Source organism: Aquarana catesbeiana, unplaced genomic scaffold (assembly GCF_042186555.1).
Source record: "Aquarana catesbeiana isolate 2022-GZ unplaced genomic scaffold, ASM4218655v1 unanchor226, whole genome shotgun sequence".
NCBI classification, from domain to species: domain Eukaryota; kingdom Metazoa; phylum Chordata; class Amphibia; order Anura; family Ranidae; genus Aquarana; species Aquarana catesbeiana.
The window spans coordinates 2,320,527-2,348,048 of NW_027362653.1; the positions used below are offsets into that span (position 1 = coordinate 2,320,527).

The 27,522-nt window shown below is 45.8% G+C and overlaps 2 protein-coding genes across 6 annotated transcripts in view; one reads left to right on the forward strand and one right to left on the reverse strand.

The window, feature by feature from the left end:
- Positions 1 to 27,522, forward strand: part of LOC141121593 (uncharacterized) — a 243,927-nt gene that overhangs the window by 213,691 nt on the left and 2,714 nt on the right. Inside the window, exons 1-6 of one of the 5 annotated variants that reach the window (XM_073611243.1) lie at positions 8,145 to 8,655; positions 11,694 to 11,826; positions 13,093 to 13,214; positions 13,331 to 13,428; positions 13,508 to 13,714; positions 13,842 to 13,983. The exons of 3 other annotated variants lie outside the window; for them this stretch is intronic. In XM_073611243.1, coding sequence (XP_073467344.1) covers positions 11,705 to 11,826; positions 13,093 to 13,214; positions 13,331 to 13,428; positions 13,508 to 13,714; positions 13,842 to 13,983 — 691 coding nt within the window. In that variant the 5' untranslated portion in view covers positions 8,145 to 8,655; positions 11,694 to 11,704. Of the gene's footprint in view, positions 1 to 8,144; positions 8,656 to 11,693; positions 11,827 to 13,092; positions 13,215 to 13,330; positions 13,429 to 13,507; positions 13,715 to 13,841; positions 13,984 to 27,522 lie in introns of those variants that run through there. One more of the 5 variants, XM_073611242.1, reaches the window with a different exon arrangement.
- Positions 1 to 27,522, reverse strand: part of LOC141121586 (uncharacterized) — a 190,165-nt gene that overhangs the window by 18,301 nt on the left and 144,342 nt on the right. The gene's annotated exons all lie outside the window — the stretch shown is intronic.

Consider the following 27,522-nt stretch of genomic DNA (forward strand, 5'->3'; position numbering starts at 1 on the left):
CTGGTTCAACAATCTGGCGTGTCACTGCTTGAAAAATCTCTGCGTGACTCATAAGATCAACATGCAAAAAATAACAATATGCAAACAATACCATGAATATGTGAACCACAGTGCCTGTGTTTAAAACATTGATGAAATACATAAAAAGACTATTGTCCTTTGGGTGATAAACTCTTATAATGATTGACAAATTATGCTAAAAAATGCTGTGTGCACAAATAGTCCATATGCCGTAATAAGGAAATGCCAAAAATATAAAAAGTGACAGGTCCTGTGCGTCTTATAGGTGCCCTATAGGTAATGCTTTCACCGGAACCATTCACCCCACGCAGGGGTATTGCGCTTTCGCAGCATCTGCCACTGTGTAGCAAACTGAGGATCTTTTCCTGTGTCAGCTGATTGTTTCCGTGTTTGCGGTGTAAAGCCGCGTACACACGAGCGGAATGTCCGACAGAAAAAGACCGACGGAAGCTTTTCATCGTCTATTCCGATCGAGTGTAGGAATCATCTGCCTTTTTTTTTCCGAAAATTCTGATGGAACTAGAAATAGAACATGTTCTAAATATTTCCGATGGAACCAATTCCTATCGGGAAAAGCGCTCGTCTGTATGCTGTTCCGACGGACCAAAAACGACGCATGCTCTGAAGCAAGTACGAGACGGAAGCTATTGGCTACTGGCTATTGAACTTCCTTTTTCTAGTCCTGTCGTACGTGTTGTACGTCACCTCGTTCTGGACGGTTGGACTTTGGTTGGACTTTGGTTTGACTGTGTGTAGGCAAGACCGCTTGAATGGAATTCCGTCGGAGTTCCGTCAGAGAAACCTTCGGAGTTTATTCCGATGGCAAAACTGGTCATGTGTAAGCGGCATAAGACATATGGGTTTCCTTCAACTTTCCCTTTGTAGCTCCTGTGTCAGGTGGTGCATGACGGGTGGTGCCTCCGGTGACTCGCCCCATGCCAATATAAGTATTGGCACACCGCGCATCCAGCATTAGAGTGGCAGAGAGAGTCGAGTCAACATCGGAAGAATAGAGGGAGAGAAGACAGTGGAGAGGGCTAGAAGACATCAGCAGAGAAGACCCGGAGAGGGGAGAAGAACCAGCAGAGACAGAAGACGTCAGCAGAGGAGGCAGAGGAGCCGGAGAGGGAAGAAGAAGTCGGAAGAGAAGACGAAGCTGCCTTAATAAATTACTTTAAAAGCATGTGTTATGTGTTTTATTTTTGACACTTTTTTTTAGGTGAATGGGTAGGGGTACAATGTACCCCATACTTATTCACATAGGGTGGTGGGGGGCCGGGATCTGGGGGCCCCCTTATTAAAGGGGGCTTCCAGATTCCGATAAGCCCCCCCGCCTGCAGACCCGACATCCAATGGCCAGGGCTGTTAGGAAGACAACAAGGGGACAAGGTGCTTTGGGGCCCCCCTGTCCCAAAGCACCCACCCCCCCCCATGTTTAGGGCATGTGGCCTGGTCCGGTTCAGGAGGGGGTGCTTGCTCGTCCCCACCCCCTTTTCTGACCAGCCAGGCTGTGTGCTCAGATAAGGGTCTGGTATGGATTTTGGTGGGACCCCCAAGCCATTTTTTCTGCATGGGGGTTCCCATTAAAATCCATACCAGACTGAGTTCCCCCTAAAGATTCATACCAGACACAGTGCCTGGTGTTGCCGGGGATCAAAGTCGGATCCCTGTTCATTGAAGTCAGACGCATGTCGGACTTCAAATCGCAGGGCAAAGTGGGATCCAAAGTGGTACAACTGTCGTGTCGAACCAGTGTGAACCCAGCCCTATACCCCTCAGCCAGAGAAGCAGTGATCACGCTGCAGGCTGTTGAGGCGCTGACAACCCTGATGGGTGATGATGGGCAGAACTGTAAGTCTCTGGTCCATAGAGCAGCTTTGAACACTTAGCGTGGTGATCTACATTGAAGCTGCGCAGATGCATGCATGGGCTGCCGCTAGCACAGGCTGGGTCAGTGCAAAACAGCAGCATCCCACTGTCCTCTCTGATGTCTCCGGGCCAATAGAGTGATCCCCCCAGATCCAGTCATATATACAGGATTCCCCATATTCCCTTATTGATTCAACTCTTCTGGGATTCGTAGTTCAGAAGGGGCTCTAGAATACAGAGAGGGTTGGCAGCAGGACTACAGATTCCAAGATCCTCTGCTCTCTGATAGAAAAAACAGTTCTCCCCTCTATAGACAGGAAGTGATGTAACGGCCCAGATCCCGGGAGGGAAGTGAATAGTCTGCGGCTCAGTTTGGAAATGTCCCTTCCAGGTTTGGCCCAAGACATTGTGCTACCTGGGTCCAAGAAAAAAATAAAAAGCAAGCCCACCAAAAGGCCCCCACATCCATTATAATCTATGATAATTAAAACTAAAATGTCATTTATCAGGAAGTCAGATTTACATGCAACAGCACCTTGTCTATATGCAAAATTATATGACATACTAACTATTATGTTCAATTCTAAGGGGCGGGCTAGGGCAGTATTTAGACAGGCTAGGGTAGTATATGGACAGGCTAGAGTAGTATATGGACAGGCTAGGGTAGTATATGGACAGGCTAGAGTAGTATATGGACAAGCTAGGGTAGTATATGTACAGGCTAGGGTAATATATGGACAGGCTAGGGTAGTATAGGGCAGGCTAGGGTAGTATATAGACAGGCTAGGGCAGTATATGGACAGTCTAGGGTAGTATAAGGACAAGCTTGGGTAGTATATGGACAGGCTAGGGTAGGATATAGACAGGCTAGGGTAGTATATGGACAGGCTAGGGTAGTATAGGGGTAGGCTAGGGTAGAATATAGACAGGCTAGGGTAGTAAATTGACAAGCTAGGGTAGTATATGGACAGGCTATGGTAGTATAGGGCAGGCTAGGGTAGTATATAGACAGGCTATGGTAGTATAGGGGCAGGCTAGGGTAGTATAAGGACAAGCTAGGGTAGTATATGGACAGGCTGGGGTAGTATAGGGGCAGGCTAGGGTAGTATATGCACAGGCTAGGGTAGTATATGGACAGGCTAGGGTAGTATAAGGACAAGCTAGGGTAGTATATGGACAGGTTAGGGTAGTATATGGACAGGCTAGGGTAGTATAGGGCAAGGCTAGGGTAGTATATAGCAAGGCTAGGGTAGTATATTAACAGGCTAGGGTAGTATATGGACAAGCTAGGGCAGTAAGGGGCAGGCTAGGCTAGTATATAGACAGGCTAGGTCAGTATAGGGGCAGACTAGAGTAGTATAGGGACAGGCTAGAGTAGTATAAGGGCAGGCGGAGCAATTGTCATCATGACACACAAAACTGCTGGAACAAAATCTTGGTCGTCAATTTGCTGGGTAAATAGAGGAGAAGGAGAGGCGGCTGTGGTTCAATTTGCTGCCCTTCTCAAAGTGCTGCCTGGGTCCAATGGACCCACTGGGACCCATGGTTCATTTTGCAGTAGCCAGCAGGCTACATACCACTGAGATATAGACCCCTTAGAGGATATAGAGGACTGAATGAGGATGAACACGAAGGTGACACACACCACTCACACCAGTTTCCTTCAGCCCTGAGTGCGTGTCATAATTGCACATGACTGGCTACAGTAACATCTAGCTACACCCAACCACAATTGTCACAGCAGGATGAGGTTCTTTGAAAAGAGAAATTAGTGGGACTTTATATGAGACCATGACCATCCGGTACACAGGTCTCCATCCCTATGTATACGAGAAAGAAGGGGGAATCAGGGGGAGGCGGGGTAATTGGGACTTTGTATGAAACACAACACTAGGGCAAGCTAGGTCATCAATTAAAGATAAAATCATTTTATTAATACCTCATGGGAGCAAAGTGCAATAGATGATGGGCACATAAAATCAATAAGAAACGGTACAAAGTAAATAAAACATTAATTGTATCACATGGTAGTCATATAGTAATATCTTATACATTTTAGCAAATGATATATAGTGATAGCAACAACATTGCACCCAGCATGAGTATGCATAGTAGATAATTATAATCAAATAGAATCGATGACCTAGACATAAAAATGCTCATGGTAGATGCATGATTGCTGTGGCATGACATCAATTGGTGAATGCTGAATTGTAAATGCTCGACGCGTTTCGTGGAAGTTTGTCCACTCATCAGGAGCAGCTAACTGGGAGTACCTGAGGTATAGTGTAATAAAATAGTAATTAATGGTAATTAAATTACACCAGGAAGAGAGGGAACAGTAACTCTGATCCTATCACTCTTACCTGTGGATATGTAGTACACTCAGAATAGAACATCTATGGTATTGTTCATAGTAATAGGAAAATAAGAAGGGTGACTACTATTTCTATTTCTTCTTCATTGGTATCTTTTCCCATTTGGGGATTCTCACTCTAATTACACCTCTGCACATTGGATTCTGCGGCTGTTTGTCCTCCTCCCTATATTTCTCTCTTCATGCACCCTATTCCTCATCTATCCCTGTGCTGGTTGTCACTGGTTGTCACAATCATTCTTTCACTCCCTTTCACACCACATCCTTCACTCAGTGGTCCTCCCACATATTCCCCTACATTATTATTACTATTATTATTATAATTATTATACACCTATACAATTTATAATATTTATATATTACAGTTATATGGGGTCATCGTAATCTATACCACTATGTTGGAGGAGGGACCCTCTTGCTACCTATCCTCATACGTGAGTCCTGGTTTGCCCCGCCTTGCCGCCGCCTGGTCACCGCCTCAGCTCCCGGGGGGGGTTGTTACTATCACCCTTCTTATTTTCCTATTACTATGAACAATACCATAGATGTTCTATTCTGAGTGTACTACATATCCACAGGTAAGAGTGATAGGATCAGTGTTACTGTTCCCTCTCTTCCTGGTGTAATTTAATTACCATTAATTATTAATTACTATTTTATTACACTATACCTCAGGTACTCCCAGTTAGCTGCTCCTGATGAGCGGACAAACTTCCACGAAACACGTCGAGCATTTACAATTCAGCATTCACCAATTGATGTCATGCCACAGCAATCATGCATCTACCATGAGCATTTTTATGTCTAGGTCATCGATTCTATTTGATTATAATTATCTACTATGCATACTCATGCTGGGTGCAATGTTGTTGCTATCACTATATATCATTTGCTACAATGTATAAGATATTACTATATGACTACCATGTGATACAATTAATATTTTATTTACTTTGTACCGTTTCTTATTGATTTTATGTGCCCATCATCTATTGCACTTTGCTCCCATGAGGTATTAATAAAATGATTTTATCTTTAATTGATGACCTAGCTTGCCCTAGTGTTGTGTTTCATACAAAGTCCCAATTACCCCACCTCCCCCTGATTCCCCCTTCTTTCTTGTATACATAAGGATGAGGTTCTTATACTTTTATATTATTGTGGTCATTACCATTTTCTATTTGGCCTTTTTATTTTTAGTTCTGGTTGTATATCATTACCTGCTGTGTTGATTTTCCACAGCATTCTATTCGGCACTGTGGAAGGTGGTATGAGCTTTTATCTTACTCTCTCTTTGTTAAGAGTTTGCATTATTCCACAGCACATTACTCTGCACTGTGAGATGTGGTGGAAAAAAAAATGTCCATATGAGCATCACATCTTTGCAAATCCCAGGTAAGAAAGTGTTACAGCCTCAGTCCGGGCTTCAGCCAGGCCATGCGGAGTGAAATGCGTTGGGGACATGGCCTGGCTGGATCCCGGGCTGAGGCTGTTACTCTTACCTGGGGTTTGCTCAGATGTGCGGCTCATATGGACATGTTCTTCCCTGTACATTGCTGTCTGGGGATGGGATGAGCTCCGTCCTGGCCTGCGCTCACAGTGGTTGACTTTATTGATTGGGATCCCTACAGCCTGAGTGGCATCCCCAATTTCAGTTCCCTATGTGGATGATTTTTTGGTGACTGGTCTAAAAGACCCTGCATGTCTCCTCTAGCCTCCACTGAAGCCAGGCATCCCCTGAGGGGGTCTGTCAGCGGGGGGAGGGGTGGTGTTTAGGAGGGTTGGGGGTCTGGTAATGGAGTGAGGGGGTGGTATTTGGGGGGTTGGGGACCTGTGAGTGGGGGTATGGGAGGTATTTGGGGGTCTGTCTGCGGTGGGTGGGGGTGTTATTTGGGGGGTTTGGGGGGTCTGTCAGTGGAGGGAGGGGTGGTATTTGGGAGGGTTGGGGTCTGTCAGTGAGGGGAGGGGTGGTATTTGGGAGGGTTGGGGACCTGTCAGTGGGGGTAGGGGAGGTATTTGGGGGGGTTGGGGACCTGTCAGTGGGGGTAGGGGAGGTATTTGGGGGTTTGTCTGTGGCGGGAGAGGGTGATATTTGGGGGATCTGTCAGTGAGGGGAGTGGTGGTATTGGGGGGGTTGGGGGCCTGTCAGTTTAGGGAGGGTGTGGTTTTTGGGGTGGTTGGGGGTCTGGCAGTGGAGAGAGGGGGTGGTATTTGGAAAGTTTGCGGGTCTATCAGTGGGAAGAGGGGGTAGTATTTGGGGGGGTTGGGGACCTGTCAGTGGGAGGAGGGGAGGTATTTGGGGGTCTGTCTGTGGCAGGAGGGGATGGTATTTGGGGGTCTATCGGGGGGGAGTGGGTGGTATTTGGGGGGTTAGGGGTCTGTCAGTGGAGAAAGGGGGTGGAATTTGGAGGGGTTGAGGGTCTGTCAGTGAGGGGAGGGGGTGGTATTTGGGGTGGTTGGGGGTCTGTCAATGGCTGGAGGGGGGTGGTATTTAGGGGGTTGGGGGTCTGTTAGCGGGGGTAGGGGGTGGTATTTAGGGGAGTTGGGGATCTGTCAGTGTGAGGAGGGGGTGGTATTTTTGGGGGGGTTGGGGGTCTGTCAGTGGATAGGGGGGTTGTATTTGGAGTGGTTGAGGGTCTGTCAGTGAGGGGAGGGGTGGTATTTGGGGGGGTTGGGGACCTGTCAGTGGGGGTAGAGGAGGTATTTGGGGATCAGTCTGTGGCGGGAGGGGGTGATATTTGGGGGATCTGTCAGTGAGGGGAGTGGTGGTATTTGGGTGGGGGTTTGGGGCCTGTCAGTGGGGATAGGGGAGGTATTTGGGGGGTTTAGGGGTCTGTCAGTGGAGGGAGGGGGTGGTATTTGGAAAGTTTGGGGGCCTATCGGTGGGAAGAGGGAGTAGTATTTGGGGGGGTTGGGGACTTGTCAGTGGGAGGAGAGGAGGTATTTAGGGATCTGTTAGTGGGGGGAGAGGGTGGTATTTTTGGGGGGTTAGGGGTCTGTCAGTGGAGGGAGGGGGTGGAATTTGGAGGGGTTGAGGGTCTGTGAGTGAGTGGAGGGGGTGGTGTTTAGTGGAGTTGGGGATCTGTCGTTGTGAGCAGGGGGTGGTATATGGGGGGGGGGGTTGGGATGGTCTGTCAGTGGGAGTCTGTCAGGGGGTAGGTAGTTGGTTGGGTGGGGATGTATCAGTGGGGAGTAGGGGGGTGGTTAGGGTCTAGAATCAGTGGGGAGCGAGAGGAATGTAGTGGAGGGGGTTGGGGGTCCATCAGTGGGGGATCAGTAGTTGGAGTGGAGTGGTAGGGGTGTATCAGTGGCACCCCCTCCCTCTACTGACAAACCCCAACCCCCCTTCATGCTACAGTTCCTGTGAAATAGTGTATCCCCCCTGTATATGATGACCTGTGCCTGTGTTGTAGTCCAGCATGTTAAGGAGTTATGTGTTTTCATAGGCTGCAGCTCGGCGCTCTGCTTTTATACCCTGGGTCATTAAAGAGAACCTGTCACCAAATAATCATCACATAGGAGACTTTTTGTCTTCTATTTGATGAACAGAAAAGACAAAAACAAAAATTTTCATTTATTTTTTTGCAAAAAAAAAAAAAAATTACACCTAAGAACATTAAACCCCTCCCACCCCCACATATACGCCATGTGTGAACGTAAACACATGCATCGGGGGTACCTACGCTTGGAACATCTTGTTACACCCACCGGAGTTTTGCATTTCACACTTATTTTTAACAGCAAACAGAGCTTATATAGTGAAATTCGGTATTTAAATATCCATCTGACTGGTTAGATGTTGAATTTTAAAAGCAGCGGCAAGCCTGCTGATCTCACAGGTTTGCTAATCTGACAGAACATCGCTGCTTTTAAAAAATAATGATCAAAACAGTCTGATGGATTTGAAAATACTGTATTTCATTATATAAGCTCAAATTACTGTTAAAAATAAGTGTTAAAAGCAAGACTCTAGTGGGTGTAACAAGATGTCCGCTTGCCGCCTCACTGTATCCTTACTGCGGGGTGTAGCAAGATGGCGGCGAGGGAACGCCACTTCCGTTACAAAATCTGATGGGTCGCCTAATCTGAGGAAACACCAGGAAATGCAGATGTGACAGGAAACATGTCACCTCCACTTCCACCAGTTGTGTCTATTGAACGCTTGTTATATTAGGTCATTAAAGAAAAAAAAAAAAAAAGAAGAAAAGTGGAGTGGAGGCCACATGTTTCCTGTCAAAAATGAAGCTCCAGTCTGCAGTCAGACCTCCTTAGAAGACTCTATGGAATACAGACAGGAAGTGATGTCAGGTACAGACAGGAAGTTCCGGGTGAGAGGTGAGTCGGGAGGAAGTAGAGAGAAGACATTGCTGGAAGTGGCAGCAGAGGAGGTAATAAGATCTTATTTTCTATTTACACCCAGTAACCCCCCATCATGTCCGTCCTCTTCCTCCATAGTCACTGTGATGTCTTTTATCTCCAGCAGATGATGATACACATATACAGTACCTGCCCGCGAGATTGTGTTTCCGTTCTTGCCGACAGGGTACTGTACATCTCGCGCTGGCTGCAATAGGAAAAACACATCTTCCTATTGCAGCGAGCGCGAGAAAGAATTCCCCTCCAAGAGCATACCAGGCCCTTAGGTCTGGTATGGATTTTAAGGGGAACACCCTACGCCAAAAAAAACGGCGTGGGGGTCACCCCCAAGATCCATACCAGACCCTTATCCGAGTACCCAGCCCGGCCGTTCAGGAAAGGGGGCGGGGACGAGCGAACGCCCCCCCCCCCTCCTAAACTGTACCAAGCTGCATGCCCTCAACATGGGGGGGTGGGTGCTTTGGGGAAGAGGGGCGCCCTGCGGCCCCCCCACCCCGAAGCACCTCGTCCCCATGTTGATGAGGACAAGGGCCTCTTCCCGACAACCCTGGCCGTTGGTTGTTGGGGTCTGCCCCCAGATCCCGGCCCCCCACTCTATGTGAATGAGTATGGGGTACATCGTACCCCCCACCCATTCACCTAGGGAAAAAGTGTCAATTAAAAAAACACACTAGACAGGTTTTGAAAGTAATTTATTAGGCAGCTCCGGGGGTCTTCTTCCGACTTCGGGGGTCTCTTCTGACTTCTCTGCTTTCTCCGGGCCTCTTCTCCCGGTGTCCGGTTCTTCTCCCACTCTCCACCCTCTTCTCCAGCTCTCCGGTTCTTCTGCCGGGCTCCTCCACTATCTTCTGCTCTTTTGCCGCTCTTTTGCTAGCGGTGGCCCGGTCTTCTCCATTGTCTTGTTCCCTCTTCTCTTCTTCCGATGTTGACACGACAGTCTCTCCCGCTGTAATGCCGCGCGCAAGGACTTATATAGGCATGGAAAATTCCAAAAGTTCTGCGCTATCCCAAAAAAATGAAAATTAATAAATAATGTTGTGATTTAAATATCTGTGAAAAAGCTGCAACTAACAAATGCAAGACACACGCATTACAAACAATATTCAAAATAATAAGCTGCGCTACTTATTATTTTGAATAGGCATGGGGCGTGGTCACCGGTGTGATGTCACCTGGTGACCCCGCCCCTTATGACGTCACAGTCCCATCATGCCCCAGGGCGGTGGCGCCATAAGGGGTGGGATCACCGGATAACATCACCCGGTGACCACGCCCCATGCCTATATAAGTCATCGCGCACCTCGCACACGGCATTACAGTGGGAGAGAGCGCCGTGTCAACATCGGAAGAAGAGAAGAGGGAATAAGACGACGGAGAAGACCGAGCCACCGCTAACAAAAGAGTGGCAAAAGAGCAAAAGATAGCGGAGGAGCCCGGCAGAAGAACCGGAGAGCGGGAGAAGAGGCCGGAGAGAGCGGAGAAGTTGGAAGAGACCCCTGAAGTCGGAAGAAGACCCCCGGAGCTGCCTAATAAATTACTTTCAAAACCCGTCTAGTGTGTTTTTTTAATTGACATTTTTTCCCCCAGGTGAATGGGTAGGGGTACGATGTACCCCATACTCATTCACATAGGGTGGGGGGCCGGGATCTGGGGGCCCCCTTATTAAAGGGGGCTCCCGGATTCCGATAAGCCCTCTGCCTGCAGACCCCGACAACCAACAGCCAGGGTTGTCGGGAAGAGGCCCTTGTCCTCATCAACATGGGGACAAGGTGCTTTGGGGTGGGGGGGCAGCAGGACGCCCCGCTTCCCCAAAGCACCCACCCCCCTATGTTAAGGGCATGCGGCCTGGTATGGTTCAGAAGGGGGGGGAGCTCGCTCGTCCCCACCCCCTTTCCTGACCGGCCAGGCTGTGTGCTCAGATAAGGGTCTGGTATGGATTTTGGGGGGGACCCCCACGCCATTTTTTTGGCGAACGGGGTTCCCCTTAAAATCAATACCAGACCTAAGGGCTTGGTATGCCCTTGGAGGGGAACCCATGCCGGTTTTTTATTTAAAATTTGGCGTGGAGTTCCCCCTCAAGATTCATACCAAACACCTGTCAGTATTGCTTGTCGCTCATCGGGAAAGGAAAAAACACATTTTTCCTTTCCCGATGAGCGAGCCAGCTCGGCGCTGGCTCCTGCAACGGGGCTCGCAGGTGTCAAATCTCGCCGATAACAGCGGTGAGATTGACACAATATCGCGGTCACCTACTGTATAGTGTGGAAACCTAGATTAACCCTTTCAGGGTCAGAACATTCCCCACTTACGGAGCCTGAACATTCTCTTCATTTTGGAGATAAATTCTAGTACTATGGTCCTCTAAACAAACAGCACTGACAATAAATAGACAAGACAATGACCATCCTGACCATACATAGCCTACAAAGGACAATTATTACACTGCACAGGCAGCCAATGGGCAATCATTACACTATGCAGCCAACACAATGATGGAGTGCAGGGGTCATGTAGGAGAACTGTAAGAATGCGCACACACGCACGCTCACAGGCGACAGTAGATTCCCAAATGCACCAATGTGCATGTGCAGGAGTGCGTCCCTAGTCCCGATTGGCGCCAGACGGCCTATTTAAAGGGTGCCCTGACACCTGAGCAGTGCTAACTGTCCTGATATCCTGAATGCTGTTTATGCCTTGCTTGAAACCTGTTGCTGAACTTGGCATTCCTTGACCCCGCCTTTGGACTCTGTTATATTCCTGATTACTGGTTCCTGACCCCGGCTTCTCATCTGACCTTGCTTCTGCTTAATGCCTTGGTACCTTGCTGCCCGCCTGCTACCGAACCCGGCTATCCTTGTGACCTGCGCTCCTGTTTCCTGCCTGGCTCATTGCTGTCTCCGAGTGCCTGTGCTGGCTGCCTGTCTTCCCAGTTCCCTTGGGTCCAGTATACTCCTGACTACAGGAAGTTCCGGCAAGCCACCAAACCTGAACCTGCAAGCTATTAGGAGTTCGACTTTAACATCGGCTGATCTACCGAGTATTATTACAGCTCCTTACCTGATGTTCTGCCTACACTACCAAGCCTACAACTCCACCTACAAGCAACACTTACAGGCACCTTCAGTGGGGCTTGGGCTGGAGATACAAGAGAGGCCGACCTCCTCATATCAGACTCCTACCAGGTACGTGACAGGTCAGGAGTATGGAGCATAGAGCCCCTTACATTGCTGGTCAGGAGGAAGAAAACATTCCCCAGCCTGCCATGAAGAATATGTTCCATCATTGGTGTCAGAGGGAGGAAAATACTGAGGGCTCTGAGGGAAGTAGAAGAGCTGAGGAGGTACTGAGGCTGAGGGAATTTGGGGCCCCTGAGGCGGTAGTGGGGTTGAAGGGCTCTGAGGGGGTAGAGGTTGATGAACAGTTCTGAGGGGGTAGTGTAGCTGAAGGACTCTGAGCCCTTGATAGTGTTGGTGAGCAGCAGGGCTCTGAGAGATGAGGAGGTTGTTGGGCTCGGGGGGGAACTCTAAGGTAGGAACTGGGGGCCTTGGTATATGATGGTCCTCCCACCTAAACGTACTGTTTAGGCATCCTAACAGAACTCCTGTTAGGAAAGGAAGGCAACCTTCTTACCATCTCACTGGTCAAATAAGATTTCCAAAAAAACAAGTGGAATGAAGAAGGGCAGTCCTTCACCCCTCGGTCTGTTTATGCAGTATTGCCTAATAGGTGATCAGGAGTCAGTGCTGTGCATCTGGGGGAGACAGTCCGATACCTTCCCATGACACAGGCTCTGGCAGTGCTCGGTGCTGGAATTTAGAGCCCCAGGAGCCCACTGCCACTTAGTACAATGTCCTGGATATTGCAGAATACTTGGCAACCAAGAGAACAAACTCCTCCCTCCACTGTCCTCCTCCTTCTACCCACACTGGGCTGCCGTTGGAGGGAAGAGAACAGACTCCTCCCCCGCAGTGCTCTATTCCACCAGCACCATCCTCCTGCTATCCAATCCAATCCCTTCTCTTACTGCAGAGAGTGACTGTGACATCACTCCTGTCAGCCAGCAGGCTGCCAGAGATTGGAGCCTTGCAGCTGGAGTTCTGGTAATTATCCTGATTAGCCGGCAACTCCGGCCAAAAGTCAGCAAGTTCCCCTTTCCTGGACATCATGAGGACCTGACATTGTCCTCACAGCACTGCCTCCAAGCACCCAAGAATACAGAAGAAGGGTCATATTTATAATTTCTTGTTCGGAAATCAAAAACTAAGCAAAATCAGTTCAGAAACAAAAAAAAAACAACAGAGTAAAGGGAATTTCTGATACAAATTTCTGTGTTCCCATGGGGGTTAGTGGTTAACAAATGTATGGCAACCCTCCTATTACCCCCCTCACATCCACATCCTATTATTGTGTGACCAATACTATCCAAATAATTCTTTCATTTCCCAAAGGTACCCTACAAGGAGACCTGTCACTGTCTATTTCTCCATGGAGGAGTGGGAGTATTTAGAAGGACACAAGGATCTCTACAAGGACGTCATGATGGAGAATCAGCCGCCCCTCACATCACCGGGTAAGAGGAGACTTTATTGTAAAGGAGAGAGCAGTACGGAGGGTCCACCTAGATCCCCCATCATCTGATAAACACATAGAAACAATGTATTCAGTCAGTGTGTGTGTTTCCTACAGATGGATCCAGTAATGGGAACCCACCAGAGAGATGTCCTCATCCTCTGTTTTCCTGGGATTCCACACAGGAAGATCACACCATCCCTCACCATCATCAGGTAGATGAGGAACAATCACTGATAGTTATGATTTATACACAGCATGTTTGTTACAATGAATGTTTGTAATATCTTTCAGAGTGGAATCCTCGGGGATGATTATATTGCTGTTAAAGAAGAGTATAAACAGGAGGATGAGAAGTATGGAGTGATGGTGGGGTTTTCAGAAGGACACAAGGATATGATGGAGCCACCTAATACCAGGAACCCACCAGAGAGATGTTCCCGTCCTCTGTATTCCCGGGATTCCACACAGGAAGATCACACCATCCCTCACCATTACAAGGTTGGTGGGATGGAACATCTAAAACATGGACTTGTCGAGATGATGTGTGTGTGTGTTTTTTATGTAATGTAACAATATTAAAGCTTGTGTCTTACAGATATTATTTTCTATTCTTCTCTTGGTTTAGGGTGAAGATCTGATAGATATAAAAGTTGAGGTTAAAGCAGAAGAAGAAGAGACGTATATGAGCAATGATCAGCAGTCTGTGGAGGAGGATGGAATAATTAAGCTAATTATAAAGGAGGACACTCTTACAGAGATCAGCACAGGTGGGTCATTAACACTAAATACATTCCTCCACCCATACTGCTCACTGATTGGTCCAGAGTAGGGAAAGGACTGGGTGATATCAGCCTGTAATACCCTGGTCACTTTCCTGAGCTGTGTTCCCTGTCCTGTATTCCTGTATTTCTCTCGGATAATCTTCCTTCTCTGTGCTGCAGACACAATTTATGTATCTAGACTGGATTTATGGAGATTCTGGGGTTCAGCTGGCAGCCAAATTGTTAATTTTCACCATAGACGTTGTTTGGCCTAGGCACCTGGGACATGTGTCTCGAGTCTTCTTCCCCATACTGGGTCTAGCAAAATCTCTGACAGAACAGTTCCCCCAGGGTTACTTGCTCTGTTGTCTTCTGGCTGTGCCGGGTGGAGGGATATGTCTGTATAGTCTCAGACCCAAGTCACTGAGTGCAGTCTCAGGAGATGGGAGGCAGCGGTGTGGGATCTCTGCAACTTGTCTCATGTAAACATTTAAAGTGATACTAAACAGAGAAGTGTTAATTGTCCTAATCCATTCACATAAATCATATATCCTGCCATTGTATTTTTATTTTTTTTCTAAATCCTCTAAGTAACTTATTCCTGCAGCGCTGTTGTGTGGTCACATGATCCTTTCCTGTGCTTTGGCATCTGCAGGGAAAGATCCTCGGGGGAGGGGCTTCCATTACTCTACTGATGTATGCTCTCTACAGTGTGAGTTTGTGTCTGGTCAGTAGGGATGAGCTTCAAGTTCGAGTCAAACTCATGTTCGACTCGAACATCGGCTGTTCGCCAGTTCGCCGAACAGCGAACAATTTGGGGTGTTCGCGGCAAATTCGAAAGCCATGGAACACCCTTTAAAAGTCTATGCGAGAAATCAAAAGTGCTAATTTTAAAGGCTTATATGCATGGTATTGTCATAAAAAGTGTTTGGGGACCTGGGTCCTGCCCCAGGGGACATGGATCAATCAAAAGAAGTTTTAAAATTAGCCGTTTTTTCTGGAGCAGTGATTTTAATAATGCTTAAAGTAAAACAATAACAGTGTAATATTCCTTTAAATTTCGTACCTGGGGGGGTGTCTATAGTATGCCTGTAAAGGGGCGCATGTTTCCCATGTTTAGAACAGTCTGACAGCAAAATGACATTTAAAACGAAAAAAAGTAATTTAAAACTACTCGAGGCTATAATGAATTGTCGGTCCGACAATACACATGATAAAACGGCACAGGGGGGAACCCCGAATCAAAATTTAAAAAAAAATGGCTTGGGGGTCCCCCTAGATTCCATACCAGACCCTTTAGGTCTAGTATGGATATTAAGGGGAACCCCGTGCAAAAATTTTAAAAAAATGGTGTGGGGTCCCCCCCAAAAATCCATACCAGACCCTTATCCGAGCACGCAACCTGGCAGGAAAAGGGGGGGGGACGAGAGAGCGCCCCCCCCTGAACCGTACCAGGTCACATGCCCTCAACATTGGGAGGGTGCTTTGAGTTAGACCCCCCAAAGCACCTGGTCCCCATGTTGATGAGGACAAGGGCCTGATCCCCACAACCCTTGGCCGGTGGTTGAGGGGGTCTGCGGGTGGGGGGCTTATCGGAATCTGGAAGCCCCCTTTAACAAGGGGACCCCCAGATCCCACCCCCCTGTGTGAAATGGTAATGGGGTACAAAAGTACCCCTACCATTTCACAAAAAAAGTGTCAAAAATGTTAAAAATGACAAGAGACAGTTTTTGACAATTCCTTTATTTAAAGTCTTCTTTCCATCTTCTTTGGGTCTTCTTCCTTCCTTCTTCCTTCGGTTTCTTCCTCCATCTTCTTCTTCCTCTGGTTCTTCCTCCGATCCTCTGCTTCTTGCTCCGGTGTTCTCGTCCGGCATCTTCCTCCGTGGCGTCTTCTTCCCCACTTCGTTCTTGGGCCGCTCCGCATCCATGGGAGGCTCCCGCTGTGTGATGCTTCTCGTCTTCTGACACTTCTTAAATAACCCGTTACGTAACCGGGTGACCCCGCCCCCTCTGACGTCACGGGGAAAGCCATAGGGAAGTCCCCGTCAAGTCCCCGTGCGTCAGAGGGGGGCAGGGTCACCGGGTGGCCCCGCCCTCCATTATTTAAGAAGTATCAGAAGACGAGAAGCATCACACAGCGGGAGCCTCCCATGGATGCGGTTTGAAATGTCATTTTGCTGTCAGACTGTTCTAAACACGGGAAACATGCGCCCCTTTACAGGCATACTATAGACACCCCCCAGGTACGAAATTTAAATTTATTGTTTCACTTTAAGCATTATTAAAATCACTGCTCCCGAAAAAATGGCTGTTTTTAAAACTTCTTTTTGCATTGATCCATGTCCCCTGGGGCAGGACCCAGGTCCCCAAACACTTTTTATGACAATACCATGCAAATTAGCCTTTAAAATGAGCACTTTTGATTTCGAACGTTCGAGTCCCATAGACTTCGATGGGGTTCTAAAGTTTGCGCGAATTTTCGGTCCGTTTGCAGGTTCTGGTGCGAACCAAACCGGGGGTGTTTGGCTCATCCCTACTGGTCAGCCCTGGTTGGTGCTGTACCAGTCACATGACTAAAAAAAATGAGCACTTCATATTAGAATTTAAATGTCAAATAACTGTTTTACTGCTCAATATAAATCTTTATTGAACATCATATGTGCATTTTTTGACCATTATTATGGTGTAGGCGGAGTCAGATGAGACTGACACTAGCTTTCATTTTGTTTAGATGGCATCTGCATTCAAGGCTCTTTTTTTACTCTACATGTACAGTGGAACCTTGGATTACGAGCATAATCCGTTCCAGAATACGTGACTGAATTTAAACCTCTAGAGATGGAGTGGAATAAATAGTAGCGCTCAAATAAAATAAAAATGAAAAAATAAAAATAAAAATGAAAAATAAAAATGTGCTAATGAAATCAATGATCAGTCTAAATGAACAGTAAAAATATATATATATGTGAATATTGACAATAATACCCTCAGTGAAAATCAGTCACAATATGAATGTGATCTAAAAAAAAAGTTATTGGTGAACACTGTGAGCAAACACATCCTATCACATAATGTTCAAAGCAACACACCCTGTGACAGATGTGAAAATGATAAATGAAGTCTTAACATAAAGTTCATATCATGCTTGCCGTATAGCCACGCCCCGACAGGTTTCGTCACAACCGAATTATTCATTTGGAGATCACGTTTGGAATCTGGAGATCACATTTTAACCCCCAATAAGTGTGGGTTGAGGAGAGTTATGCCAAACACGAGAGTGGGAGGCAATTGTAGCTGGTGAGTGCAAATCTTTAAGTGGGAGTGGAAGCACAAACACTGAGGTGTGGTGGAAGATCACAAAGAACAACCAAGAGTTTTCATTTATAGATTTTTTCAGACCTTTCATCGGAATATTCATAATTTATGAATTTTATGTCAACAATTTATGAACTTTATGTCAACACTTTATTTATTATTTTCACATCTGTCACAGGGTGTGTTGTTTTGATTACTATGTGATATGATGTGTTTGCTCACAGTGTTCACCAATAACTTTTTTTGTTAGAATATATTCTCATTATATGAACTTTATGTTAAGACTTCATTTATCATTTTCACATCTGCCATAGGGTGTGTTGCTTTGAACATTATGTGATAGGATGTGTTTGCTCACAGTGTTCACCAATAACTTTTTTTGTCAGATCACATTCATATTGTGACTGATTTTCACTGAGGGTATTATTGTCAATATTCACACCTATATACCTTTACTGTTCATTTAGATTGATCATTGATTTCATTAGCACATTTTTATTTTTCATTTTTATTTTTTCATTTTTTATTTATTTGAGCGCTACAGGTGGGGTCAACCCTCACTAGACCCCACCTATTTGAATAACTTAAGAGCCATCTCCGTGCTCCGGTTTTGCCTCCAACCTCATCGAACGCCTTGTCCATAACCAAATGAGTCGCTGCCTCATGGACAACAACCTTCTCGACCCCCTACAATCCAGCTTCAACCCACAACATTCCACTGAAACTGCCCTACTAAAACTCACCAATGACCTACTAACTGCTAAAACCAAGGACCAGTACTCCATACTCATACTCTTAGACCTCTCTGCTGCCTTCGACACAGTTGACCACCTGCTCCTCCTCAGCAATCTACACTCCCTTGGCCTCTGTGATTCTGCTTTATCCTGGTTCTCCTCCTACCTATCCCAGCGCACTTTCAATGTCACTTACAACTCCATCTCCTCTGCTCCTCTTGCTGTTGGGGTACCCCCAAGGCTCCTTCCTTGGACCCCTCCTATTCTCGCTCTATACCTCTTCCCTAGGCCAGTAGATAACCTTCCAAGGCTTCCAATACCACCTCTATGCCGACGACACCCAGATCTATCTCTCTACTCCTCAACTCACCCCCTCAATCTCCTCACGAATCTCAAACTTACTGAATGACATATCGGTATGGATGTCAAACCACTTTCTCAAACTCAATTTTTCTAAAACTGAGCTTGTTATATTTCCTCCTTCCCGGTCCCCCCCCCCATGACTTTACCATTAAGTTTAACAGCACAACCATTAGGGGTGCAACGGATCAAAAAACTCAGGGTTCGGATCGTTCCTCGGATCAGGAGTCACGGTTCGGATCATTTTCGGATCAACAAAAAAAAAATCTCCCCCACTGCAATATCCACAATCTCCCTATTGGCAGAGTATTGGCGGGTATATTGGCAGAGTATTGGCGGGTATATTGGCAGGGTATTGGCGGGTATATTGGCAGATTATTGGCGGGTATATTGGCAGATTATTGGCAGGGTATGGCAGACTATTGGCAGGGTATTGTCAGGGCATTGCAGAGTATTGTCAGGGCATTGTGGCAGGGTATTGCAGAGTATTGGCAGGGTATTGCAGAGTATTGGCAGGGCATTGCAGAGTATTGGCAGGGCATTGCAGTGTATTGGCAGAGTATTGCAGTGTATTGGCAGGGCATTGCAGAGTATTGGCAGGGCATTGCAGAGTATTGGCACTGCTGCCATCCGATCTCTCCCCTCCACTGTACAGATCAGTACACAGAGGGGAGAGATCACGTGCTAAACGGCTGCCGGGTGTGCCAAGATGGCCGCCGCTCCGGAGCTAGGCCAAAGCCGCGGCCTTTCCTATGGCCGAGGCCACAGAGCGCTCCGTGGATTGCGGGTCTCCACTTTGTGCGCACAATGAAATACCACTCTGAGCCTCTGTTCAGATACGTGATAAATCTCTTTATTCTTCCTGGCTACACAGAGTTTTTATATCTGAGTGAGCGAGGGAGTACAGCACTAGCATAGCGTCATCTAGATACTAGTAGCTTTATTGGCCATGTCCGTAAAAGGTGAGCTTCTTCCAACCCCTTGGATATCATCATCTTGGGTGTAGCCTCTCTCTAGGCGCCATCTTAGTTATGCATTCTTTCATTCGATGGGAGGAGGTGCTATGGAGGGGGTGTAATCCATCACAGTAGTACATAGTTACACGCTATTCAGACAGCACCATTGAATTTCTTGTCAAGGTTGTTTTTCTTGATAGTGGTCAAGAGTTCAACTTTAATCGCTCCACCTGCGCCATAGCCAAAAGACGGCTACAGCACAGGCTTACAATGCCGGGAGGGCATACATGGATGTCCTCCTGTAGTGACGCTGCCCATGCATTCCCTGCGGCGCACTCTATGATCGCCGAGTCCTCCGGACTCGCAGATTGGGGTAAAGGCCCAATCACAGCGGCCCTTTACCACAGGATCAGCTGTGTCCAATGACAGCTGATCAGGGATGTAATCACACGTTGGTTATTGACTTATCTCTGCTCACGCTGTCAGTGAAAAAGAGAGCCAATAACTAGCTTGTGTTAAAGGGACATCATCTCTGATTATCAGTCCAGTCCCATCAGTGCCCACCAGTGCTGCCTCATCGGTGCACATCAGTGATGGAGGAAAAATGACCTGTTTGCAAAGTTTTATAACAAACTATGAAAAATGTGGTGTTTTTTGTTTTTTTTTGTGTATTTTTTTGTTTAGCAAGAATAAAAAAACCCAATGCTGATTTAATAACACCAAAAGAAAGCTCTAACTGTGTGAAAAAAAAATGATAAAAATTTCACATGGTTACAGTGTTGCATGGCCGGGCAATTGTCATTCAAAGTGCGACAGCGCTGAAAGCTGAAAATTGGCCTGGGCAAGAAGGGGGTAAAAGTGTCCAGTAGGCAAGTGGTAAATGAGTTAAACTTTAAATTTAGATTTTCTATATTATGAATCAGTATAGTATTAGAGCTGGGTGATTTTCTCCAAAAAAAAAAATTCTGCGATTTAAAAAACAAAACTCAATTCAGGATTCAAATCAAGTTTTTTCTTTTTTTGATTGACACCGCGCCGGTCCTGAGGAGCTGCGGGCAGGAGTTTTTAGGCGAGGCCGCGGCTTCGGCCTAGTCTGTGGCGTCCGGCCTCGCGGTCTAGGCCGAAGCCGCGGCCTCGCCTAAAAACTCCTGCCCGCAGCTCCTCAGGACCGGCGCGGTGTCAGCGCCGGTCCTGTTTAAAAAAAAAATCTAAAAAAATCGGTTTGCTGAAAATTTGAATCGATTTGACCTCTCAACTCGATTCAAGATTCAAATCAATTTTTTCCCCAGCCCTATATAGTATACATTTATAAAGACTAACAACCGTTGTTTAATATTGAATTAATAATAATGATCATAATAATACTAATATGAATCTAAATAATAATTTATGATATTAATAGTTATATTATTAGCAAATGCAATTTATTATGAATAATATGAAATACACGGGTTAATATGAAGTCCTACTACAAAACCATGCAGATGGGAGCATAAATATTTATAAAGCCCTGGCCAATTACAAGGAGAGGTGCCCCTATGCATCCTGGGTGCCTCTATTTATGTCCCAGGAGCATCTCCGCTTGCACTTGCCGCCATGTTACCTCAGGTGGTTGACCTGAGGGTCTAAATAGAGAGTGTGCTGCTGTCCCGCCTCAGGTGGGAGTCCTGAGGGTCTGAAGTTAGTGAGAGAGACCCTGGTACTACAAAAAACTGGCTTGAAGGGGGCTCTCTATTGAAGATCTGGTCTGGTATCACTGGTATAGAGTGTAAGTTGGAAGGAGGCTACCAGCTGTCCTTGGACATTTTGTGAATACGCACAACCTAAAGGATGTATGGACTTGTGCTTTTTAACCCCTTCTGGTGTGCTATATAGTTATGTGAGGGTCTGAACAAAGGGAACACTGGCTAGTGTTTTGAGGAGCTTGTCTAATGGTTGCTAATGCATAGGACTTTACACAGTTCTACTGTTTTTAGACTGTCAAACAGTCTGTTGTAACTGGTTGGTTCCTGAAGAGCTTTGCCCTACTACTACTGATGAAATTTGCTCACTCCTGAAACTTTTGTGTGATATTGCTAAGTAGAAATCTGCAACCTGCATGGACTTCACCAGAGCTTGACCAAGTTGTGAATAGTTCTATTTCTTGGAGTATCCTACTAAATCCCCTTCCCTATCCAAGTTCTCAAAAAAAAAAAAAACAACAAAAACAAAACCCCTAGACTGGTCATTGAAGACCAGTTCAAGTGTGCGTGCACCTAGCTGTGTGAATCTACCTTGTGCCTGGCTGTGGAGCAAAAGTGGGGAAGACCTGAGCAACGTACCTGCGGCTCCTGCGGGGGTCACGCTACACAAGTATACCACATCCCGAGTTACTTCTTTGCCCAAGGTTTTACTTACCGCCTCATAAAAAGAAATCAGATTTGTTTGGAAACTTCTGTCTTTCATGAAGCTGTGCTTCTGTCTTTCATGTAAATATTTTCTTCCAGCAAGAACTCCTCTATGTGTTTTTTTGATTAAACTCTCCAGTATCTTCCCGACTATAGATGTTAAACTAACAGGTCTATAGTTACTTGGTAAAGACTTTGGTCCCTTTTTTAAATATAGGCACCACATTGGCCTTACGTCAATCCAGTGGCACTTTTCCAGTCATTAAAGAGTCCAACAATGGGTTTGAAATGACAGTGCTTAATTCTTTTTGGATCCATGGGTGGATGCCATCTGGTCCAGGTGCTTTATCCACCTTTATTATGTCTAAACATTTCTGGACCATAACACTTTGGAGCTATTGTGGTTCATTTGGGGCTGTGTCACTACCATCCCCATTATGGACATGAGCTCCCCCATGCTCCTTTTTTAAACACAGAGCTGAAGAAAGTATTTAATAAATTTGCCTTCCCTTTGTCCCCAGTCACCCACTCTAGATCATTTTGTAAAGGGCCTACATTCTCAAACTTGACCTTTTTACTATATATTTAAATATATTTGAAGAATTTGTGGGGGTTTGTCCTACTATCTTTTGCAATCTGTAGTTCGTTTTGAATTTTTTCGTCCTTGATTTCCTTTTTTACATATTCTGTTATATTCTTTGTTAGATTTAAACGATGATAGTGTTCCTTCATTTTTATATTTTCTAAAAACTCTTTTCTTATTACTTTATAGCTTTTTTAACTTTGTATGTGAGCCACATTAGCCTTTTAAACTTATTGCCCATGGGAATATACTTTGCAGTGAGTTCGCATACGGTCTTTTTGAAGAATTCCCATTTCTTTTCTGTGCCCATTGATGCCAATATTCCCTCCTAGTCCAAGTCCTGGAGAGCAGCCCTCATCCTTGGAAAATTTGCTCTCTTATGCCCCGTACACACGGTCGGACTTTGTTCGACATTCCGACAACAAAATCCATGGATTTTTTCCGACGGATGTTGGCTCAAACTTGTCTTGCATACACACGGTCACACAAAGTTGTCGGAAAATCCGATCGTTCTGAACGCGGTGACGTAAAACACGTACGTCGGGACTATAAACGGGGCAGTGGCCAATAGCTTTCATCTCTTTATTTATTCTGAGCATGCGTGGCACTTTGTCCGTCGGATTTGTGTACACAAGATCGGAATTTCCAACAACGGATTTTGTTGTCGGAAAATTTTATATCCTGCTCTCAAACTTTGTGTGTCGGAAAATCCGATGGAAAATGTCCGATGGAGCCCACACACGGTCAGAATTTCCGACAACACGCTCCGATCGGACATTTTCCATCGGAAAATCCGACCGTGTGTACGAGGCATTACAGTTAAGTGTTTTTATATTGCCCATATGTGTTTGTTGCTTACAGCTAACATTAAATGGAATCATGTTATGGTCACTGCTACCCAGATGTTCTTTTATATGAATACTGGTAATAAGCTCTGCATGGGTTGAGATTACCAGGTCCAGCAGAGCTTCATTTCTAGTCGGAGCCTCAATAAACTGGACCATAAAATTGTCTTGTAATAGGTTTATACATTTTTGCCCTTTAACTGTCCCAGCAGTGCCATTACTCCAGTCAATTTCTGGGTAGTTAAAATCCCCCATTATTATCCCTGTCCCAGCCCTTGCAGCCCTTTCCATCTGTGCAAGGAGCTGAGTCTCCACCTCCTCATTAACACTGGGAGGTCTAGAACAAACTCCAATGATAACCTTTGTAGTACGCACACCCATGTACATTTCCACGCATAATACTTTAGCCTCATCACACTCTCCATCACCTAGGTCCTCATTGACACTCGCTTTGAGATGACTTCTCCCATAAAGACAGACACCACCACCTTTCCATTTTTACCCTGTTGATAATAATGTGATAACATCCTCAAATGTTGGAACCTTAAACAGAGAGTGAAAATGAGGGAAGAGTCTTAATATTGCTTGTTCTCCCCCCATCCTCACTCTCTGTCCTCTGGTGGGGCTCAGCCCCGCTGTTATTCATGACTAAATCATGGACTAAATAAGGAAGTGCAGTACTTCTTGTTACATAGTTACATAGTAGGTGAGGTTGAAAAAAGACACAAGTCCATCAAGTCCAACCTATGTGTGTGATTATGTGTCAGTATTACATTACATATCCCTGTATATTGCGGTCATTCAGGTGATTATCTAATAGTTTATTGAAGCTATCAATGCTCCCCGCTGAGACCACCACCTGTGGAAAGGAATTCCACATCCTTGCCGCTCTTACAGTAAAGAACCCTCTACGTAGTTTAAGGTTAAACCTCTTTTCTTCTAATTGTAATGAGTGGCCACGAGTCTTATTAAACTCTCTTCTGCGAAAAAGTTTTATCCCTATTGTGGGGTCACCAGTACAGTATTTGTAAATTGAAATCATATCCCCTCTCAAGCGTCTCTTCTCCAGAGAGAATAAGTTCAGTGCTCGCAACCTTTCCTCATAACTAAGATCCTCCAGACCCTTTATTAGCTTTGTTGCCCTTCTTTGCACTCGCTCCATTTCCAGTACGTCCCTCCTGAGGACTGGTGCCCAGAACTGGACAGCATACTCCAGGTGCGGCCGGACCAGAGTCTTGTAGAGCGGGAGAATTATCGTTTTATCTCTGCAGTTGATCCCCCTTTTAATGCATGCCAATATTCTGTTTACTTTATTAGCAGCAGCTTGGCATTGCATGCCATTGCTGAGCCTATCATCCACTAGGACCCCCAAGTCCTTTTCCATCCTAGATTCCCCCAGAGGTTCTCCCCCCAGTGTATAGATTGCATTCATATTTTTGCCACCCAAATGCATTATTTTACATTTTTCTACATTGAACCTCATTTGCCATGTAGTCGCCCACCCCATTAATTTGTTCAGGTCTTTTTGCAAGATTTCCACATCCTGCGGAGAAGTTATTGCCCTGCTTAGCTTAGTATCGTCTGCAAATACAGAGATGGAACTGTTTATCCCATCCTCCAGGTCGTTTATGAACAAATTAAATAGGATTGGTCCCAGCACAGAACCCTGGGGGACCCCACTACCCACCCCTGACCATTCTGAGTACTCCCCATTTATCAGCACCCTCTGAACACGCCCTTGTAGCCAGTTTTCAATCCATGTACTCACCCTATGGTCCATGCCAACGCACCTTATTTTGTACAGTAAACGTTTATGGGAAACTGTGTCAAATGCTTTTGCAAAATCCAGATACACCACGTCTACGGGCCTTCCTTTATCTAGATGGCAACTCACCTCCTCATAGAAGGTTAATAGATTGGTTTGGCAAGAACGATTCTTCATGAATCCATGCTGATTACTGCTAATGATATCATTCTTATTACTAAAATCTTGTATATAGTCCCTTATCATCCCCTCCAAGAGTTTACATACTATTGATGTTAGGCTAACTGGTCTGTAATTCCCAGGGATGTTTTTTGGGCCCTTTTTAAATATTGGTGCTACATTGGCTTTTCTCCAATCAGCTGGTACCATTCCAGTCAATAGACTGTCTGTAAAAATTAGGAACAACGGTCTGGCAATCACCTGACTGAGTTCCCTAAGTACCCTCGGATGCAAGCCATCTGGTCCCGGTGATTTATTAATGTTAAGTTTCTCAAGTCTAATTTTAATTCCGTCCTCTGTTAACCATGTAGGTGCTTCCTGTGTTGTGTCATGAGGATAAACACTGCAGTTTTGGTTACTGAAGCCCCCCGATTCACTTGTGAAGACTGAGGAGAAGAATAAATTCAATACCTCTGCCATCTCCCCATCCTTTGTAACCAGATGTTCTTCCTCATTCTTTATGGGGCCAATATGGTCTGTCCTCCCTTTTTTACTGTTTACATACTTAAAGAATTTCTTGGTATTTTTTTTGCTCTCCTCCGCTATGTGTCTTTCATGTTCTATCTTAGCCATCCTAATTGCACCCTTACATTTCTTATTGCATTCTTTATAAATTCTGAATGCTGTGGACGATCCCTCAACCTTGTATTTTTTGAAGGCCTTCTCCTTTGCTTTTATATGCATTTTTACATTGGAGTTAAGCCATCCAGGATGTTTGTTCGCTCTTTTAAATTTATTACCCAATGGGATACATTGGCTAATGCCCTTATTTAATATGCTCTTAAAGCAAACCCATCTCTCCTCCGTATTCTTTGTTCCTAATATTTTATCCCAATTTATGCCTTTTAGCAAGGTTTGTAGTTTAGGGAAGTTGGCTCTTTTGAAATTCAGTGTCTTTGTGTTCCCTTCATGTCTCCTATTTGTGTGATTTATACTGAAACTAATTGACCTGTGATCGCTGTTACCTAAATTGCCCCGTATTTCCACATCTGTTATCAGGTCTGTATTGTTGGTAATCAGTAGATCTAGTAATGTTTTATTTCTAGTTGGTGCGTCTACCATCTGACCCATAAAATTGTCCTGCAAGACATTAAGGAACTGGCGAGCCTTAAATGAATGCGCGGTTCCCTCCGCCCAGTCTATGTCTGGATAATTAAAATCCCCCATTATAATAACACTTCCCATCCTTGCTGCTAATCCAATTTGTGATAGGAGATCCGTCTCCACTTCCTCCCTCAGGTTAGGGGGCCTATAGCATACTCCCAGTATTATTTTCCCCTTAGCTTCATCCCTTTGGAGCTCTACCCATAAAGATTCCACCTCCTCCCTAGCCCCCTCAGTGATGTCATCTCTCACATTCACTTGTACATTATTCTTGATATATAGGCATACCCCTCCCCCTTTTTTACCTTCTCTATCCTTGCGGTATAGGGTATACCCTTGAATGTTTGCCAGCCAATCATGAGAGCTGTTGAACCAGGTCTCTGAAATTCCCACAAAATCCAAATCCTCCTTGTACAACAGTATCTCTAGTTCACCCATCTTGTCCGCCAGGCTCCTGGCATTGGTGAACATGCCACATAGTTTAGACCGGTCGCATATTGTCCTCGTATTGGGTGTTTCAAGATTGCAACTTGGACTTGCTACTATACTCACCTTGTGTTTTTGTGCTTTGGTTAACCTACCACTAATGCCCCCAATACTACCCTCTGGAATATCTTCCACGCTGGCTATCACTGTCTCTGGACCCTCCCCCCCATCGCCTAGTTTAAAAACCCCTCTAACTTTTTGGCCATCTTCATTCCCAGCAGATCTGCACCCTCCTCATTTAGGTGCAGTCCGTCCCTTCTATAGTACCGGTTACCGACTGAGAAGTCGGCCCAGTCCTCCAGGAACCCAAACCCCTCCTTACTACACCAGCTCTTCAGCCACTTGTTTACTTCCCTAATCTCCCTCTGCCTCTCTGGTGTGGCTCGATGTACCGGTAGTATTCCTGAGAACACTACCTTGGAGGTCCTTTTCCTCAATTTAGCTCCTAAGTCCCTAAAATCGTTCTTTAGGACACTCCATCTGCCTCTGACTTTGTCATTGGTGCCAACGTGCACCATGACAGCCGGGTCTTCCCCAGCCCCTCCCAGTAATCTGTCCACAAGATCCGTGATGTGCCGAACCCGAGCGCCCGGTAGACAACATACTGTTCGGCGCTTCAGGTCTTGGTTACAGATTGCTCTCTCTGTCCTTCTAAGAATTGAGTCCCCTACCACCAGAATCTGTCTTTCCTTTCCCTTTGCTGCCCCCCCACTCTCACTGGAGGAGTTCTTCCCCCGGCAGCTAGGAGAGTCCCTCATCTCCAGCAGTGCTGGTCCCTGACTGGTAACA